The 20,729-nt window shown below is 42.5% G+C and overlaps 1 protein-coding gene across 2 annotated transcripts in view; it reads right to left on the reverse strand.

The window, feature by feature from the left end:
• Positions 1-20,729, reverse strand: part of CARNS1 (carnosine synthase 1) — a 119,996-nt gene that overhangs the window by 73,063 nt on the left and 26,204 nt on the right. Inside the window, exon 3 of one of the 2 annotated variants that reach the window (XM_030185657.1) lies at positions 7,509-8,418. The exons of the other annotated variant lie outside the window; for it this stretch is intronic. Coding sequence (XP_030041517.1) covers positions 7,509-7,592 — 84 coding nt within the window. The 5' untranslated portion in view covers positions 7,593-8,418. The remainder of the gene's footprint in view (positions 1-7,508; positions 8,419-20,729) is intronic. 2 annotated transcript variants of the gene reach the window in all.

Here is a 20,729-nt window from a genome sequence, read left to right on the forward strand (position 1 = left end):
GTCCTGTCCACTTGATAATTATTCTTTCTCCTGTACACCATCTATCTTCTCTCTGCATCCTTATTAGTCCTGTCCAGCATTTCTCCTCTGTCTCTGTTCCTATCCTCCCCACATGTTTAGCATCTATCCTCTTAGTATCCGTATCATCCCCTTATATTGATTGGTTTCCTATGTGTCCCTATCTCTGTGCTGGTGTAACCTGGTCTCTCCCCCCCCCCCCCACTTCCCAGTGGGTCCAGCACTTGTCCATCTCACCCATCTCATCCTAGGTCATGCATATCTCCACTTCTCCCCCACCCCAATTCCAGGTCTTGCATATCTCCATCCCCCTCCTAATCCCTGGTTCAGCATATCTCCATCTCCTCTCCCCCCCAAAAAAACTGGGTTCAGCACAACATCTTCCAAGTTCCAACCCCCATCCAGCATAACTGCCTCTCCGTCCTCACCCAGCTCAGCACATCTCCAGCTCCCCTGCTCCCCATGGATCCAGCATTTCTCCCTCACTCCACACTTGGATCCTCCAAACTTGCATATCTCAGCAGCAGCAGTTAAGGTACTCTGCCTCCAGCCAGGCTTGAGCCTGTTGTTCCTCTACAATGTCCACCCTCCTCTGATGTAATTTCCTGTTTCCATGAGGGCAGAACATTGTAGAAGAACTGGAATGGATCCGAGCCCAGCTGGAATCACTTCTGCTGCTGCACGTGGGAGGAGAGGTCAATGATAAATTGGCAACCATACAGCAATGTGAAGTTCATCACAGAAGTGCCCTGCCACAGTCAGCTGGAATACCAGCAATGCGCATAATATGCCTCTGTGTACATATTCTCATGTCACCTGGCAATGTGCGCGTGATTTTGTGCCTGTTTCTGTGTGAGTTCTTATATGTCTTGGCTTGAGTTTGGAGGGTGTTTCCATGTGATCTGGTTTTGTTGGAATCTCAGATACACGGAATGGATTCCTAGAAGTGATACATGATGATTTGGATGGTCTGCTGAATGTATGTGAGTTTGAATGACAGGGCAAGAGCATGGATCAGTGAGTATGTTTGTGTGACCCTACTGATGAGTCTGCCTGTGTGAGCTAGCAGTGTGTTGTAGGGACTGACTCATTCTTACCAAATCCAAAATGGAGTTGGCAGTGGGTGAGAGGAATAACGTATTTGTAGCACTCTGGAAATACACCTAACTTGCCTCTCCCTGCAATCCAAACCCACAGTCCACAATTATTATGCACACTTATACTAGATGTTATTATAAAAAGGTAAACTGTTTATTGTACTATTGGCAGCAAATAATAATAGATGTGATCTGAGACAATGATACATATAAGGTATTATTAGGAAAGGAATGGAAAACAAAAATGAGGACATTATAATGCCTTTGTATTGTTCCATGGTGCAAACGCAAATCAAATATTGTGTGCAATTTTGGTCAACGAATCTCAAAAAAAGATATAGTGGAATTAGAAAAGGTACAGAGAAAGGCAACAAAAATGATAAAGGGGATGGGACCACTTTCATATGAGGAAAGACTGAAATGGCTAGGGCTTTTCCTCTTGGAGAAAAGACGGCTGAGGGGAGATGATAGAGGTCTATAAAATAATGAGTGGAGTGGGACGGGTAGATGTGAATTGTTTGTTTAAGTCCAGACTTAAAGCCCACCTCTTTACCACTGCTTTTGACTCCTAACCATTACTCACTTGCCCTGTCCTTTATCCTCACCTCTTTATTCCCTTACCCTTAATTGTTCTGTTTTCCTGTCTTATCTAGATTGTAAGCTCTTTCAGCAGGAACTGTCTCTTTTTGTGTATGGTGTACAGCGCTGCATATGCCTTGTAGCGCTATAGAAATGATAAGTAGTAGTAGTAGTTTACTCTTTCCAAAAATACTAGGACTAGGAGGCACACAATGAAGCTACAAAGTAGTAAATTTAAAACGAATCTGAGAAAATCTTTCTTCACTCAACATGTAATTAAACTCTAGAATTTGTTGCCAGAGAATGTAGTAAAAGCAGTTAGTTTAGCAGGGTTTAAAAAAGGTTTGGCTAGCTTCCTAAAAGAAAAGTCCATATGCCATTATTAAAATGGACTTGGGGAAAATCCACTGCTTATTTCTAGGATAAGCAGCTTAAAATGTATTGTACTGTTTTGGGATCTTGCCAGGTACTTGTAATCTGGATTGGCCACTGTTGGAAACAGAATGTTGGGCTTAATGGACCTTCGGTCTGTCCCAGTATGGCAATACTTATGTTCTTAATTATACTAACCCAAAATGATGGCAAAAGGGTATAGGTGTAGCCAAGATAGTGCACACTCACCTAATCCTGAAATTAGGATACCTAACAACCCCAGACACTCACAGGCACTAAGGAGATAACAGTTCAGACCTGACAGACGGTTGGGCTCATTTTCGAAAGAGAAGGACATCCATCTTTCGACATAAATCGGAATATAGACGTCCTTCTCCCAGAGACGTCCAAATCGAGTAGAATGGAAACCCGATTTTGGACGTCTCCAACTGCAGTCCGTCACAAGGATGGCCAAATTTCAAGGCAGCTTGTCGGAGGAGTAGCGAAGGCGAGACTTGGGCGTGCCTAACACTTGGAAGTCTTTGACCCATAATCAAAAAAAGCAAGGACGTCCCTGATGAACACTTGGATGTTTTCACCCGGACATGTTTTTATTACGAATAAGGCACAAAAAGGTGCCTGAAATGACCAGATGACCACCGGAGAGAATCGGGGATGACCTCCCCTTATTCCCCCAGTGGTCACTAACCCCCTCCCACCCGCAACATCATCTTTAAAAACATTTCGTGCCACCCTCTATGCCAGCCTCAGATGTCATACTCAGGTCCATGACAGCACATGAAGGTCCCAGGAGCAGTTTTAGTGGGTACTGCAGTGCACTTCAGACAGGCAGACCCAGGCCCAAACCCCCCTTACCTGTTACATTTGTGGAGGAAGCAGCGAGCTCTCCAAAACCCACCACAAACCCACTGTACCCATATATAGGTGCCCCCCTTCACCCGTAAGGGCTATGGTAGTGGTGTACAGTTGTGGGTAGTGGGTTTTGGGGGACTCAGCACACAAGGTAAGGGAGTTATGTTCCTGGGAGCATTTTATGAAGTCCACTGCAGTGCCCCCTAGGGTGCCCTGTTGGTGTCTTGGCATGTCAGGGGGACCAGTGCACTACAAATGCTGGCTCCTCCCACATCCAAATGGCTTGCATTAGGACGTTTTTGACATGGACGTCTTTGGTTTCGAAAATCACCAAAAGTCAGAAACGTCCATGTCTAGGGACGTCCAAATTTAAGGATTTGGACGTCTCTGACAGGATTTTCGAAACGAAAGATGGACGTTCATCTTTTTTCGAAAATACAGGTTTCCCCGCCCCTGGTTTTCGCCATTTTGCAAGGACGTCCAAATCGCAACTTGGACGTTTCTTTCGAAAATGCCCCTCGGTATCACTCCGGAACACTGGATCTGGAAGCAACACAGGCACTGATGATGGTAGATCAGGAATACCAGTCCATGATGACGAGTCAGGATCAGGAACACAGGCAGCAGGTGGACTCCCCAGCCGGGAAGTGTCAGGCAGCGATACCACAGATAAATGAGCCTTCATCCGGGGGCAGGGCTCACAGCCAGCTGAGGGCTGTTACTGAGGTTCCAAGAGATAACAGCTTGCGTGCCAGTCAACTGATAACACCTTCAAGGATGGGGTCTTTATACCTTTCTCAGTGCCAGCTGGTCTGGAACATAATGACCTGAAGTCCCTGTAGTGACGTCCATGCTAATAACAATATAACAACAAAACTTTGTTATTGTCCCAAGTTGTTTTGCCTTTATCAGACTGGATGGCTTCATATGCACCTCGAGACCTTTACACAATACCAAGCCTCTGCATTAAGTCTGAAAATGGTCAGGTCTGTAAAACTCAGGTTCATATTGCAGGCCAGTGCTGAATTGTAGTGTGTAGTACCTTATATAGGGTTTTAGCTCTACAGTGACTATTAGGGGTGTGCGGGCCAAACATTTTCATTTTGTTTTTAAAACTTCATTTCATTTCAGGGGAATTGTCGCCAGTAGTAAATACTGTTATCCAATAATGCACAGTGTTGCTGAAATTGTATGTCCTATTGCTCAATAGTGTCCCCTAATGCTCAACACAGTGTACTGTAGTACAATTAAAACTAAGGGCCCAATTTTCAGCCAGCAATAATCAGCATTTTACTGACCGCTGCCAGAGTTACAACTGGAAGTTTGATGCCAGGCCATGTCTGGGCTCCAGCATTGAATTTCCGGGTATAGGAGCCGGTGAAAACATAGCCGGTTAAGTGCAATATTCAATACGTAACCAAATACGGCAAAGCGCATAAAGATAGAACTGCGTTTTATGTGGTTATCTTACATAGCAGAGAATGACACAAGGACAGAGTTTGTTCCTGTTCCCATCCCATCTTCATAAGCTCTGTTTCCGACCCGCTTTGTCCCCTCAAGCTCTGATCTCATCCACAGAAGCCTCAAACAGTTATGATTTTATATTTAAATATTTTTATTAAATTATAAAAAGGAACAATATTCTGTACAACTATCATTTATAAATCACAAGTAGGAAACAAAAATACAGAACAAGGATCAACAAAACCCCATCTCCCCTCCCCCTCCACCAACATCCCCTCCCCTATACTCCCTCCCTGTCCTTCTTACAAAGATACCAGAAAGCGCCTGAGCTGTTACAGTCCCCTTCCGAACACAGCCATAAGAACCCAAATGATCCAATTTTCCAATGAGCAAGTGAAATAACTCACCCTCGCCCCTGCTACTCTCTACCCTTCCAATCCCAACAATCTCTCTGAATTCTGAGAAACACACTGCATCAAATATGAGATGTAACCCATTCTGTTAAAATGTACGAGGGGACAAAATACAACCCACTCTGGACACCCTAGTGGGGGAGAAAAAGCACCTGGTTGTTATTATCACTCCCTATACTTTTGAACTTTTATAATTTTTTAATCCATGGACGGCAGGCTTCCATTGGGATTGCACTGCCATGCAAGGAAAGTGCTCATTTTGAAAGTGTTCAGTGTGATTCACATTTGAATAGGTGCACAAAAGTAATAATAAAGTTACTGTAACACAAGTGAAAATAAGAAAAAAATTTTAATAAGGAGGTTTTTAAAGACAGCTGAGGAGAAAGGTCACCAGAAGATTCAAGTGACCATACAGCTGGCCGTTGATTGCTGAGCTGAAGTCTCTTTCCTTCTGTGTTAAATCGCAACGGGGCATCTATTTATATATTTTGGCTGTAGCAATTGGGTGTATGCCCTGTGGTTTCCACTTACAAAGGTGCCAGAAAGAGCTTGAGCTATTATAGCCCTTCCCAGCACAGCCTATACTCTTAAACTGTTCTGATACTTTAATCCGTGGATGAATAATAAGTCATCAACAATCTCAGGATTCAATCTAGCTCTCCTTTCTTCCACAGTCCTTCCTGCAATAGAAAATGTCCTTTCAGATGATGTGCTGGTAGCAGGAATGCATAGATTCTCCCATGCATCTTCTTCTAGTTTTGGCCAGCTCTTTTGCTTATTTTTCCAAAATGCCAAAACATTATCGTCAGCATCAGTTGAACATAAATAGTAGTCCAGTTCATCAACAACAGCCTTCTGAGAAGATATTGTTCCATAAAAGTCACTTAGAAAACCGCTAATACTAATTAATATCCATTTCCATTCTTTTGGAGGGGGCTCTTCCACAGATGTGACACTTTCTGGAAATTCAGGTTGTGGAGGATAACTGAGATGTTGATGGACTTGAGCCTTCTATTTCGAGCTGTTGGTACAACCTTCTCAAAGATTCGATTGCCTGTGTTTTTATATCATCTGGGAAGATAATTTGATTGTCTTTCAGACATGGGTGTAGAAGAGAAGCAACACTGTGTAGTGGATGAACTGGAAAATAAGTGGCAATTAAGTGTTGGAAATGCTCCTTGAGGCCAGCAGCAATGGATGAATCTGTTGCAGTAACAGTCAGATGCTTGAACAACTGGGCAGGAGGTGTTAGGACGTTGCCGATGGTAGGAGTCTGTTCAGCAGACAAGACTCTTGTTCCATGATGTCATTTAGCAGTGCTTCATTTAAATCCAAAAGCAGGTTCTGCAGCTTTTTATCACTGAATTCAGTTGCCTGTTGTTTAAGATGTGTTAAGTTTTCTCATATTGATACTAGCATTTTATAGATGTTGTTCCATCTAATTGGAACAACCTGTTTAAGGCTAGTCTTAAGCTTCTGATGCATTCTTGAATGCTCGACAGGTGTGACAGTGTATTTGAAAGTTTTATCGGTTCATGCCTCGATGCTCAGAAGCAAATGCAGGCGCTAGAGGCCATTAGAACCGGACTAGCGCCTGCATTTGCTAGCACAGAATGCTGAGAGCCGATGAGCGCGTGAACCAATGAGCTCATTGGCTCACAGCACAATGAGCATGCAAATGCATGCTGATGAGATCAGTCCCTATTCCTCCCCAATGTTCAGCATACAGCGTGCCAAACAAGGATGTTCTTTCTGCCATCAACCCTATGCGTTAGGGCTGTGCCGAGCTATGGTATGTGAGAGGAATGGGGAGAAGCGTGTTGCTGATGGCCAAATTCTTGCATCTCGGGCAGACTCCCTTTCTGGTCTGAACGCAATGCAAGACTCAGAAAGAAACATTTATTTATTTATTAGGATTTATTTACCGCCTTTTTGAAGGAATTCACTCAAGACAGCGTACAGTAAGAATAGATCAAACATAAGCAACAGGCAATTACAGCAGTAAAAATATTCAAATAACAATACAAAGTATGGCACAGTACACTACTTACAATGTCAACACAATACGTAATAGAACATTGTAAAGCAAAGATGGAACATATAGATAGGTAAGAGAGTAAGAAGAGTTAGAAAGTAAGGTGACTAATTTAAAGAAAGTTGCACATGAGGTCACAGAGATGGTTAAATATTATCTCAACTAGAGTAGGAGTGGATAAACATGTCCTGCTGCAGTAAGTGCAGCCCGTTCAAAGCAGGAATTGTGGCTTCAGAACTCAAAGCGGCCGGGAAAGAGGCGAAGGCAGGGGGCAACAGAGGGGCCGCCGGTGCCTGGGTTCTGATGCTGGGCTTTGTGCCTGGGGTCTGGTTGCTCTCCCTCTCTTTACCATCATGGGTTGTTGCACAGGACACAGGGCAACTGGCACTTCTTCCTCCGCCTTCCTTCCTCTCCCCTCTGGCGTTCTGGGCATGCGCTCAAGAGCTGTGCTTAACACACAACTCTTGAGCGCATGCACCAGGCACTATCCTCCCCCTAACTTCTAAACAACTCCCTAATTCTCAACGCTATGAGTGCGCTTATATTTGCATCTCATTAGCATTGAGCAGAAGAGAGTTGTTCAGACGCAATGTTCCGGTGCTATTTCTCCGGCATTGTTCAGTAGAGCACCAGAGTTTTGAGCATTAGGGGGCTTACTTCTGCAGCTGGAGAATCAAAGCCATCGTCATCCTTCAGTTCATGAACCAACACAAGATTCAAGTTGTGGCCAGCACATGACATCCACTGTTGATCCTTAAATGCTGCCTTAACGCTAGCTTCATTGTCAGTCACATAGATATTATCCTGACGGAAAACTCTAAACTCTTCCAAAATTTCCGTCACAATAGACTTGATATTTGCTGCAGGGTGTTTCTCAAGCAGATTTCTGGTGGCAAGGATTCTAGAGTTACTGTGCAATTACTGATACGTATGGCATTCCGGTCATCTTCAGTGCACAGATCAGTTGTAACACCAAATTTTATTTCCTGTCGCAACACATCAGATGTTCTTGTCAGCAATAGCAGAAATATGTCTTGAAATTGGTCTGGCAGAAGGGAGTATCTGGTCTGCAGAAAGCTGGCCATATTTTGCACCAATTGAAATCAGCTTCTCAGCGACATGAGTGAAGTCAATTCCTTCAACCATAGAGAATGGCCTGATGTCCATGGCACACATCAAGGTGATCGCGTCAGTAACTTCTGCTTTCACTGCTGCAGGCATGGTCATCGTTGCAGGCATGGTCATCGTTGCATGCATGGTCATCATTCTGGGTTCATCCTTCCGACTCACTTTATGTAAGAAGTCCCCAATGTTTCCCTTGAGAGTATGCTTTTGCTCACAGTTTGTTGCATCCGCTTTCAATCTACTGGTACTGTCATGTGACTTCCACTTCAACGCCGTCTTTCAAATCTTAAACATGGTGAAACCACTGCTTTGACCATCCACGTGGATGACAACAAATGACTTCCACACAGCACTAGTTCCATCATTTTTGATAAAAGACAAATGCTTGCTTTTTCTAACAATGACATTTTGTATTGTTCTTTTATCCATGACTAGAGGTAACCTAGAAAAAAAAACACAGTACAATTGACTAAACAACTCCCACCTCCCAAAAAAAGCACAACAAAAAAAACTTTGCAGTACAAACTACTACAATGGATAGTTTCCACACTAGCCTCTAACAGTGTAACACAAGTTAATTTGGATTTTAATTTAATTACTCACCTTTGCCAAATGAGAGCAACTACTGCAGGCTATTTGACTTGAGTCTGAAGAAAGAGGAGAAACCTTTGCAGAGTTAAGCTCCCTGTATAAAGATGGTGAGGTGACGGATAGACATTGGTAGGCCAAGCTATGGAGCAGGAAAAGGGAGGGGAGGGAAGATTCTGGGCCAGAGTGAAGAGATGCAAAGGGTGGCCCATCCCAAAGACTGAGACTGAAGGCCAACGAGTGAGGTTTATCTCTTGGTGCATTTGGGGTATAAATCTGGCACACTGGACTGGTGAAGGGACAGAGTGCTCAAAAAGGGCAGCTGGCTACTTTTATTGACAAGTAATGCCTTCGCATGAACCCAAAAGTGGATTTCTATATCATGGCTCCATATTTTAAACTCAATTATTTCAAGCACTTACAAACATACCATATTCAACTGTATAAAGACCCTTCGAGAGAGAGTGCCTTTTAATTTACACCTGATCAGACAAAAGTCTGCTATAAGACACACTCAATGCCCACGTGAAGAACATGACGAAAAAGATGTTCCAAATCCATGTGGAAACTCAAAAGAGTAAAACCTTTCTTCCCGAGATACGTCTTCCGTTCCCTGGTACAATCAATGGTACTAAGTCACCTGGACTACTGTAATGCATTGTACGCTGGATGCAAAGAACAGAACATCAAAAAACTTCAAACAGCCCAAAATACCGCCGCCAGACTCATATTTGGAAAAACTAAATATGAAAGTGCAAAACCCCTAAGAGAGAAACTTCATTGGCTCCCACTTAAGGAACGCATCACGTTCAAGGTCTGCACGATTGTTCACAAAATCATCCACGCAGACACCCCAATCTATATGCTAAACCTCGTAGACTTGACGCCCAGAAATGCCAAAAGATCATCGCGCAAATTTCTGAATCTACACTTCCCCAGCTGCAAAGGACTAAAATACAAGCTGATGCATGCAACTTCCTTCTCTTACATGAGCACGCAGTTGAAGAATGCATTACCTACTACCTTGAAAACCATCGAAGAAATAATCAACTTTCAAAAATCTCTGAAGACACATCTCTTCAACAAGGCTTACAAAGAAAACCCATAACCTACTAAATCACCTCGCCAACTCGCCCAGCTACGACAGTCTAATTTCTTTAATCTCTGTATTTATCCACCTAAACCTTTTCTTCTTTCCCTATTTAACACTTTTACATCACTAATCACATTTAATATCCTGGAATGGCAAAATCATAACAAGACTCTGCAAGCCACATTGAGCCTGCAAATGGGTGGGAAAATGTGGGATACAAATGCAATAAATAATAATGACACATCAGATCCTGCAATATGTTTGAAACTCTTTTCTGACATTAACACACTGAAATAAAAAACTTGTGTAAAAACACACTTGGAAGCTTACCATAAAACGCTAACTCCCAGAGCAACAAATTATCCAGATTCCAGCAGTGTAAATATTACACCAGACCCTAAAACTTAGTCCAAAACATATCAATAATTGGTAAAAAAAAAACAAAAACTGATCTGGATGAAATCAGACTCTGCAATACAACAAACAAGAGAAATAGAAACTGAATTGTTTGATATCAGAGATGTGCATTTCCAAAAATGTCATATTCCAATTAATATGAAATTCAAAATAAAATACTTTTTTTCTACCTTTATGTCGCCATCTTCCCCCTTTTCCAACATTGCCCTATGTGTCCCCAACTCTCCACCTCTGCTCTTTTCCAGAATTAACCCCATGTTCCCAGAAATCCCATTCCCCCCCTTTTCTGGCATCGCCCCCCATGTCCTCCCTTTTTCAGCATTACCCCTCTATCTCCCTCAGCATTACCCTCCTTTGTCGCCACCTCCCTTTTTCTCCAGCATTGCTCCTGTGTTTCCTATTTCATTCCTTTTCCAGCATTACCCCCCCCCCCCCCCACACACACACAGTGTTCACTTCTCCCCCTTTCTACCATTTTCCCTTTGTGTTCCTCCCTATCTCAATCCTTTTCCATCATTGTCCCCTGAGTTCCCATCTCCTCCCATTTCCAACATTGTCCTTCTGCATCTTTATCTCCTCCTTTCATTATCACCTGTAACACTAAAATTTACATCCTACAAAAAAGAAAATTCTTCAACTTTCCAATGTTTTCACAGTTCTACTTTCTGTGCAGCAGTTCCCTTTGTAGAGCTGATACTTGATCAGGCCCTAGGTGTCTGTGCAGTGCTGCGTACATCTTGTAGCGCTATAGAAATGCTAAATAGTAGTAGTAGTAGTAGTGTCTGTCTCCCTGAAGCTAAACACAAAGTTGAAGAGATTTGGGGGGGGGGGGGGGTTCAGCTGTGAGCAGAATACACAGGAATAGGACTGCTAGAACAATAGGGGCTAGCCAGGGGGCACTAATAAGTGCATCAGGGAGGAAGATATCAGAGCCCATGGGCTAACGGGCTCCCTATCCATTTCCGCATACAGTTCAAACTCCTCTTACTGACTTACAAGTACATTCACACTGCAACATCTCAGTACCTCTTCACTCTTATCTCTCCCTACACTGCTCCCTGGAAACTTGTTCATTGGGTAAATCTCTCTTATCTGTATCCTTCTCCTCCACTGCTAACTCCAGACAACTTTTTATCTTGCTGCACCATAAGCCTGGAATAAACTTCCTGAGTCAGTATTTCAAGCTACATCTCTGGCCTTCTTCAAATCTAGGCTACAAGCCCACCTTTTTGATGCTGCTTTTAACTGCTAACTCCTATTCACTTGTTCAGTACCCATGTCTGTTTTATCATTCCCACCTTAAGTATTTTCCTTATCCCTTATTTGTCCTGTTTGTCTGTCCTGATTAGATTGTAAGCTCTGTAGAGCAGGGACTGTCTCTTGCATGTTCAGTGTACAGCGCTGCATACATCTAGTAGCACGACAGAAATGATAAGTAGTAGTAGTAGTAAATGTAGATGGCAAGCTAACATTAGACACTTCAAGCTTAGTTTTATTTCTGTCTAGAAGCATTTACAAAACGAGTCAATCAGGCTCTTGAAATTCATTGTCATGCGCAGTTCTAGCAAATTTTATTCTTTAGCTTGTGGGTAGCATGCGCCAATCCCCAAGTTATCGCAGGTCGCCTGAGCACACCACACGCTAGTGCTTTTTAACCTGCAGTAATTGGATATTGGAATAATAAGACTTCAAAGATTTGTACAGTATCGGGATCATTTTGTTTTGAGGCTCATTTTCAAAGTACATAGGCCTAAAACCTAGACTTTTAGGTATACCTATTTTAATAACAACTAAGTCACAAAATGGTGCCCCAAATGACCACTGGAGGGATTCAGGCATGACCCTCCCCCCATTACTCCCCTAGTGATCACTGACTCCCTCCTACCACCCAAAGATATAAAAGAGACAGTACATACCAGGCTTTACGACAGCTTCAGATGTTATGGTCATTCCTATGAGAGCAGCAAGCAGGTCCCTGGAGTAATCCACCAGTGGTCAGTGCAGTGCACTATAGAGAAGGGGACCCAGGCCCATAATCCCACTCTAAAAAGTACAATTGTTGAGGAAAGTGTGAGCTCTCCACAATCCACCAAAAATCTACTGTAACCACATATAGGTGACACCCGCAGGCATACGAGCTATTGTAGTAGTGTACAGTTGGGTACAGTAGGTTTTTGGTGGGTTTTGGAAGACTTCCTATACAATGTAAGGGGGTAACGTTGAGATGTGTACCTGGGACCTCTTATGTGAAGTCCATTGCAGTGCCTCCTAGGGTGCCCCACTGGTCTGCTGGGATGTCTGTGGTGCCAGTCTACTAAGAATTCTGGCTCCTCCTACATCCAATGGTTTGACTGTGTGCATTTTTCACTTGGACGGGTTTTTGGGGTTTTTTTCAAAAATGGTCACAAAAAGAAAGACGCACTGAGCGCAACGTCTAGTAAACGGCCATTTTTGAAAAAAAATATAGATGTTTTTCGGGTTCAAAAAGTGGCTATGTTCACTACTGCATTTTTGGACGTTTTCCACAAAATGCCCAAAGCTGGATTTAGACGTCATATCGAAAATGCCCCTCCATGTAACTTTGTAAGTCTATGTGTTTTGAAATGAGCAACTATATCTTCTTGTGGGTTATGCAACCTCAGGTTCTGACATTTTTTCATCTTAGACTTGTTTCCAAGACTTCAAAGGCTAATGTTAAGAAGCTTAATTCTTGGGCCTGTAGTTCTTAGCCTACTTTTCAGTGCATAAGTGGATTAGTTGAACATATAAATAGTTTGCTACACTGAACAAAAGGTTTGCACTGCAAGCTATTTGCATATTCCACTAATCCACTTATATGGATGGTACACAGAGACTGCTACTTGGTAGTGTCTGATACCAGCAAAGCCTAAATCTAATTGACCCTTGGGAGCCATCTTGGAAATTATTCTCTTTCACTGATCTGTATCCTATCTGGTATTTCATTACTGCAAATTACATTTCTCTTTTCTGTTATAGCTCCTTTCACTCTCACTTTGGGATTTTTTTTTTGGTATGTGATATACTCAACTATACTAACGTTGAATTGCCTTTTCTTCCCCCCAAAAGCTTCAACAGAACCAGTGGCTATTTTAAAAAATTCAGAATGTTCACACAACACACTATTAAAATTAATTATCCTTTAAACAACTTTTAAACAACAGTGCAACCTCTTGCTCCTGCCCCCAACGACCCCCATGGACCACCAGGGACATCAGGTGAGGGGGAGGGGCCTATCTACATCTTGAGGGTGTTGGGGGTGGGAGGGCTTGTTCCAGGGGGAGGGGAGGGGAGGGACTTTCTTTCTCATGGGCTGGGAGGGGGGGTAGGAGGAAGGAGGACTGTTTGAGAGGCTAGGAAGGGGATCTGGAAGAGGGGGGGGGGTTCCTGGACCAAATTAGCTATGCTGGTCCCGACCAATAATCAGTGCTGGGACTCCCATAACTAAGCTGCTAATTTAGGATAGCCTTTGAGCTGTCCTAAATTAGCCCGCTTAGCTAAGTGGATGCCGGCACTGAATATTGCCATCACCCACATAACCCTGGGCTCCTTCTTCCCGTCGTTCACAGTACCGCCCCTGACCTGCCCACTTTTTCTGGGGCTGGTCAGAAGCAACATTCAGCGACACTGCCCGGTTTAGTGCCGCTGAATATCAGAGGTCAGGTGGCCCAGAGCGATTTAAGTGGACAGGAGCCTCTCCTGCCCGCTAAAATTGCTTTGAAAATCAGAGGGCTGTTATATATATATATATATATATATATATATTTTAATATAGTAGATGATAGCAGATAAAGACCTGTATAGGCCATCCAGTCTGCCCAACAAGATAACTCATAGCATAAGATATGATGTGATACTACATATGCATACTTGACCTTGATTTGTCCTTGCCATTTTCAGGGCACAGACCGTAGAAGTCTGTTTGTCACTGGTCTTGTCCTCCAACTTTTGAAGCTGTCATTGAAGCCCCACTCCAGCCCATCCAAATCTGTTCAGCCATGATCAGGGCATGGAGCACAGAAGTCTACCAGGCACTGGCTTTGCTTCCCAGTGGTTAGTGCAGCGGACTTTGATCCTGGGGAACTGGGTTTGATTCCCACTGCAGCTCCTTGTGACTGTGGGCAAGTCACTTAACCCTCCATTGCCCCAGGTACAAAATAAGTACCTGTATATATGTAAACCACTTTGAATGTAGTTGCAAAATACCACAGAAAGGCGGTATATCAAGTCCCATTTCCCTTCCCCTTCCCCTATCCCTGGAGTTGCCATCTAAGCACCTCTAAGTCTGGTTTCATGCTCTTTCCATACAGGATCCCTTTGTGTTTTATTCCATGCATTGTTGAATTCCATTACCGTTTTCATCTCTACCACCTCCCGCGGGAGAGCATTACAGGTATCTACCACCCTCTTCGTGAAAAAGTACTTCCTGATGTTAATCTTGAGTTCCCCGTCCCACAACCTCAATTCATGTCTTCTCTTTCTACTGCCTTCCCGTATCTGGAAAAAGTTTTGTTTGTATATTAATACCTTTCAAATATTTGAAAGTCTGTATCATCCCATCTCTCCTTTCCTCCAGGGTATACATCTTCAGGTTATCAAGTTTCTTCTCGTACCTCATATGGTGCAAACCCCATACCATTTTCGTCACTTTTCTCTGAACCGTTTCAAGTTTTTTTATGTTCTTTGCGAGATACGGACTCCAAAACTGAACACAATACTCCCAAGTGGGGCCTAACCAACAATTTGTACAGGGGCATCAACACCACCTTTCTTCGTCTGGTTAAACCTCTCTCTGTGCAGCCTTGCATTGTCTGGCCATGGCCACCACCTTGTCACATTTTTTCATCACCTTGAGATCCTCAGACACCATCACTCCAATATCCCTCTCCTAAGGTGCTTATCAGTTTCTCACCTCCTATCTCATACATCTCTTTTGGATTTCTGCACCCCAAGTGTATCACTCTGCATTTCTTGGCATTAAATTTTAACTAAAAATATATTGTATCTGGGTTCTTCACCTTGATCCTGGTGTTATACTCTGGAATCCTATTATATTGCCACCAGTATTTAACTATCAATTTTTATTTTTTATTAGTTTATTTCTTTAGAAATATTTAGTGCTCAGGGGAACAGAAGAGGAGAGAGGATTTTGTTTTTGATATACAGATTCACTGAATATTATGATCTCCATTGCAATTTTCAAGAAAACACTAGCCCCAGCTGCCTACAAAGCTAAGTGACTTTTTAATATTTTGGCTCCAGAAGATGGTGTTAGATGTAGACTCAAGCAAATTAATGCATAATGTGAACTGTTAGTAGGGACTCGATCAGAGTTGACAACTGACTTGGCAATTATTATTAGCATTGGTAGGAGGTAGGGTAACTGGTGCGATGATGGAATGCAGTACAGTGCTAAAATAGGTGATTATACCTTTGGTGACATGCATTTTACTCACACTGAGCACTAAATATTTTTTTAAATCATCTTTATTGGTTCAATGCAAATATACACATATTCATAAGTAACATTATCCACCTCAGAACCAAAAATTTTCATTCAAGAAGAATCTTATGCACTAAATTTTACAGCAATAAACTAAGGATAAAATTTTATAGTTAAATACTAGTGGCAATATAGTAGGATTAAATTTTAACTGCCAAACCTTAGTCCATTTTTCTATGTTTTGGAGATCTGTTCTCATGGTTTCTACTCCCTCCAGGGTGTCCACTCTGATGGCGATCTTCATGTCATCCTCAAAAAGCCTAACTTTTCCTTCTAACCCTTCAGCAACTTCTCTCACAAATATATTAAACAGAATTGGCCCCAGTACCAATCCATGAGGCATGCCACTACTCGCATTTCTTTCCTCCTCCACTCACATTTCTTTCCTCCTCGAGCAAATTCCATTTACAGCAGCCCTTTGTTGTCTGTTGTTCAACCAGTTTCCAATCCAGTTCACCACTCTGGGTCCTAAGTTCAGCCTTCTAAGCTTATTCATGAGTTTTCTGTGAGGAACACTATCAAAGGCTTTGCTGAAATCCAAGCAGATTACATCTAATGTATGTCCTTTATCCAGTTCTTTGGTCAACCAGCCACAGAAATCAATCAGATTCGTTTGGCAGGATTTTCCTTTGTTAAAAGCTATGTTGCCTCAGGTCTTGCAACCTGTTGGATTCTAGAAAGTTAACTATATTTTCCTTCAGCAGAGACTCCATTATTTTTCCTAACACTAACATGAGACTTACCAGCCTGTAGTTTCCCACTTCTCCCCTGTCCCTGCTTTTATGAAGAGGAACCACATCCGCTCATCTCCAATCCCGTGGAACCTCTCCCATCTCTAAAGATCTATTAAATAAATCCTTAAGAGGTTCTGTCATGATTTCTCCGAGCTCCGTCAGTATCCTGGGATGTATCCCATCCGGCCCCATAGCTTTGTCCACTTTCAGATTTTCAAGTTGTTTATAAACGCTTTCTTCCGTGAAGGGTGGAATATCCACTCCATTCCTAGATATACTCATGGCAGCCAACTGCGATCCTTTTCCAGGATTTTCCTCTGTGAACACCAAAAAGAAGTACATGTATTTGTTTAGCACATTTGCTTTATCCTCTATTCTCAGCCTCTTTCAGTCTTACAATTCCATTTTTAGCCTTTCTCCTTTCCCCAATATATCTAGAAAAGGTCATGTCACCTCTGTTTACATCCTTAGCCATTTTTTTTCACCTGTGCTTTTGCTAGCCATATTTCCCTCTACTCTTTTGAGTTTAATCCAGTAATCTTTTCCGTGATCCTCTTGTTGCATTCTTCTGTATTTCTTGAATGCAGCCTCTTTTGCCCTTATTTTTTCAGCTACTTGCTTGGAGAACCTGTTTATCTTAGCTTGTTAAGTGCTGAATATCGGCACTTAACTGGCTTAAGTGCCAACTCCGCCCCTGGAATTTATTTATTTATTTTATTGCATTTGTATCCCACATTTTCCCACCTATTTGCGGGCTCAGTGTGGCTTACAGTACATTGTAATGATGGAAGTACAATTTGTTACAACACAATTATGGTTACATTGTGAGGAGTTAAGTTAAAACAAAGTCCAGGTATCGTTAAGGGGAATAAAACAATGAAGAATGACTGAACAATAGAAGAACAACGGATACTGATAGGGCAACAGAACATTAGCAAGAGAACGTTCGGGCTTAATATTTTTTACCTGTAAAATTAAGGTTTAAATGTGTTAAAGTTACGGGGGATAATAGTACAGAAGAGAATGTATTGATGCATTGTTAACAGTGTGTGTGGACTTCATGTGTTTTGATCTTTTCGATACATTTTTTCAAAGAGATGAGTCTTTAATAGTTTGTGGAAGTCGGTTAGTTCGTAGTTCGTTTTCAGGTTTCGTGGTAGTTTATTCCAGAATTGCGTGCTCATATAAGAAAAGGTTGATGCGTGCAGCATTTTGTATTTTATGCCTTTGCAATTAGGGAAGTGGAGGTTGAGGAAAGTTCGGGATGATCTTTTAGCGTTTCTGGGTGGTAGGTCTATTAAGTCAGACATGTAGGCTGGGGCTTCACCGTGAATGATTAACCAGCTTATAATCAAACGAGAAAAACGCCCAAGTTCCGACCTAAATCGGGAGATGGACGTTTATCTCACAAAAACGAATAAAGCGGTATAATCGAAAGCCGATTTTTGGGCGTTTTCAACTGCACTCCGTCGCGGATGCGGACAAAGTTTATGGGGGCGTGTCAGAGGTGTGGCGAAGGCGGAACTGGGGCGTGGTTATCTGCCGAACAAAGATGGGCGCATTTCAGCGATAATGGGAAGAAAGTATGCGTTTTTAGCTAGAATTTAGGACACTTTTCCTGGACCCTGTTTTTTCACGAATAAGGCCCCAAAAAGTGCCCTAAATGACCAGATGACCACTGGAGGGAATCGGGGATGACCTCCCCTGACTCCCCCAGTGGTACCTAACCCCCTCCCACCACAAAAAAATTATGTTTCACACATTTTTATTTTCACCCTCAAATGTCATACCCAGCTCCCTGGCAGCAGTATGCAGGTCACTGGAGGAGTTGTTAGGGGGTGCAGTGGACTTCAGGCAGGTGGACCCAGGCCCATCCCCCCCTACCTGTTACAATTGTGCTGCTTAATGCTTATTAGTCGTCCAACCCCCCCAAACCCACTGTACCCACATGTAGGTGCCCCCCTTCACCCCTTAGGGCTATAGTAATGGTGTAGACTTGTGGGCAGTGGGTTTTGAGGGGGATTTGGGGGGCTCAACACACAAGGGAAGGGTGCTATGCACCTGGGAGCTCTTTGACCTTTTTTTTTGTTTTTGTAAAAGTGCCCCCTAGGGTGCCCGGTTGATGTCCTGGCATGTGAGGGGGACCAGTGCACTACGAATCCTGGCCCCTCCCACGAATAAATGTCTTGGATTTATTCGTTTTTGAGCTGGGCGCTTTCATTTTCTATTATCGCTGAAAAACAAAAACGCCCAGCTCACACATTGTTGAATAAAACATGGGCGTCTATTTTTTTCGAAAATACGGTTCGGTCCGCCCCTTCACTGACCCGTTCTCGGAGATAAACGCCCATGGAGATAGCGTTTTCGTTCAATTATGCCCCTCTAAGTGGACTAGTGTGCATACTTTAAAAGTGAAGCGTTCCTTGAGTGGGAGCCAGTGTAACTTCTCTCGTAGGGGTTTCGCACTTTCGTATTTTGGTTTCCCGAAGATGAGTCTGGCTGCTGTGTTCTGGGCTGTTTGAAGTTTCCTCAGTATTTGCTCTTTACAACCTGCTTATAGTGAGTTGCAGTAGTCCAGATGGCTGAGTACGAGTTATTGCACTAGGCTGCGGAAGACGGATCTTGGGAAGAATGGTCTTATTCTTTTCAATTTCCACATGCAGTAGAACATCTTTTTGGTTGTGTTGTTTGCGTGAGTTTCAAGTGTTAGGTGGCGGTCAATAGTGACTCCAAGGATTTTTAAAGTTTCTGAAATTGGAAGATTTAGTTTTGGTGTGTTTATAGTGGTAAATTCTTTCGTGTTATATTGGGAGGTAAGTATCAGGCATTGAGTTTTTTCTGCATTCAGTTTCAATCGAAATGCATCTGCCCAGGTGTTCATGATGTGTAAGCTTTGGTTGATTTCATTGAAGATTTCTTTAATGTCTTGTTTGAAAGGGATATATATTGTTACATCGTCGGCGTATATATATGGGTTAAGGTTATGGTTTGATAGAAGTTTTGCCAAGGGTATCATCATTAGGTTGAAAATAGTTGGTGAGAGGGGTGATCCTTGCGGTACTCCACATTCTGGTGTCCATGCTGCAGACGTAGTTGAATTTGATGTGACCTGGTATGAGCGCAAGGTTAGGAACCCCTTGAACCAGTTTAGGAAATTGCCTCCAATGCCGAAATATTCAAGTATGTGTAATAGGATTTCGTGGTCGACCATATCAAAGGCACTTGACATGTCAAATTGTAGGAGTATATTGTTGCCGGTTGCAATCATTTGTTTAAATTTAGTCATTAGGGTAATTAATACTGTTTCTGTGCTGTGATTCAATCAGAATCCTGATTGGGCATCATGCAGTATTGAGTGTTTGTTTAGATAGTTTGTAAGTTGTTTTGTTACCATCCCTTCAGTTATTTTGGTTATTAGTGGTATGGATGCTACTGGTCTATAATTAGTTATTTCGCTTGCATTTTTCTTTGTGTCTTTAGGTATTGGGGTGAGTAGAATTTTTCCTTTTTCTTTTGGGAAAAGTCCGTTTTGTAGCATGGAGTTTACATGGTTCGTTAGGTCTGTTATGATTTGTTGAGGAGCTGATTTCATGAGGTTGTTTGGTCATATATCTAGTTTGCAGTAGGATTTAGCGAATCTTTTGAGTGTTTCAGAGATGAGGTCTTCTGATAGTAATTCGAATTCGGTCCAGGTTCAGTCTGCTGGGTATATTCTGTCTTCTGGGTCTAGACAATCTAGGAGTGTGGCGTACTCAATAGGGCTGGCGGGTATTTTAAGTCGTAGTTGTATAATTTTCTCTTTGAAGTATTTCGCAAGGTTGTCAACACTTGGTGTGTCTTTGCTATTGTTTGTAACTGGTGTGGTGTCTAGCAATTTATTCACAAGGTAGAAGAGTTTGTGTGTGTCTTTGTAGTTTGGTCCAATCATTGTTTTGTAATGTCTTTTAGTCTGTTTTATGGTGTATTTGTATTTCCTCCGAAGTAGTTTCCAAGCATTTAGTGTTTGTTCATCTTTCTTTTTGTTCCATGAGCGTTCTAGTTTCCTGACTTGTGTTTTAAGTTTTTTCAGCTCTTCGGTGAACCATGGATTTGATTTTTTCCTATGTGATGTTCTGGTTTGGACTGGGGCGATTTTGTCTAATGTTGTTTTACATATATCGTCCCATTCCTGGAGGAATTGGATGGTGTCTGCATTTGTTGACCATTCGTTTTGATAGCTCTGTTGCCAGAATGTTGTGGGGTCTATTTTTCCTCTCATGGTGTATGTTGTTCGCTCATGTTTGTTGATTGCATTTCTGTGTGTTGTTCGCCAGTGAAGGGAGACGTGCTTTATGGTGGTCTGACCATAGTGTGGGTGCCCATCTTGTATCAGTAAGTAGGATTGTTGAGTCTGGGTCAAA

This window comes from Microcaecilia unicolor, chromosome 1, assembly GCF_901765095.1.
Source record: "Microcaecilia unicolor chromosome 1, aMicUni1.1, whole genome shotgun sequence".
NCBI lineage: Eukaryota > Metazoa > Chordata > Amphibia > Gymnophiona > Siphonopidae > Microcaecilia > Microcaecilia unicolor.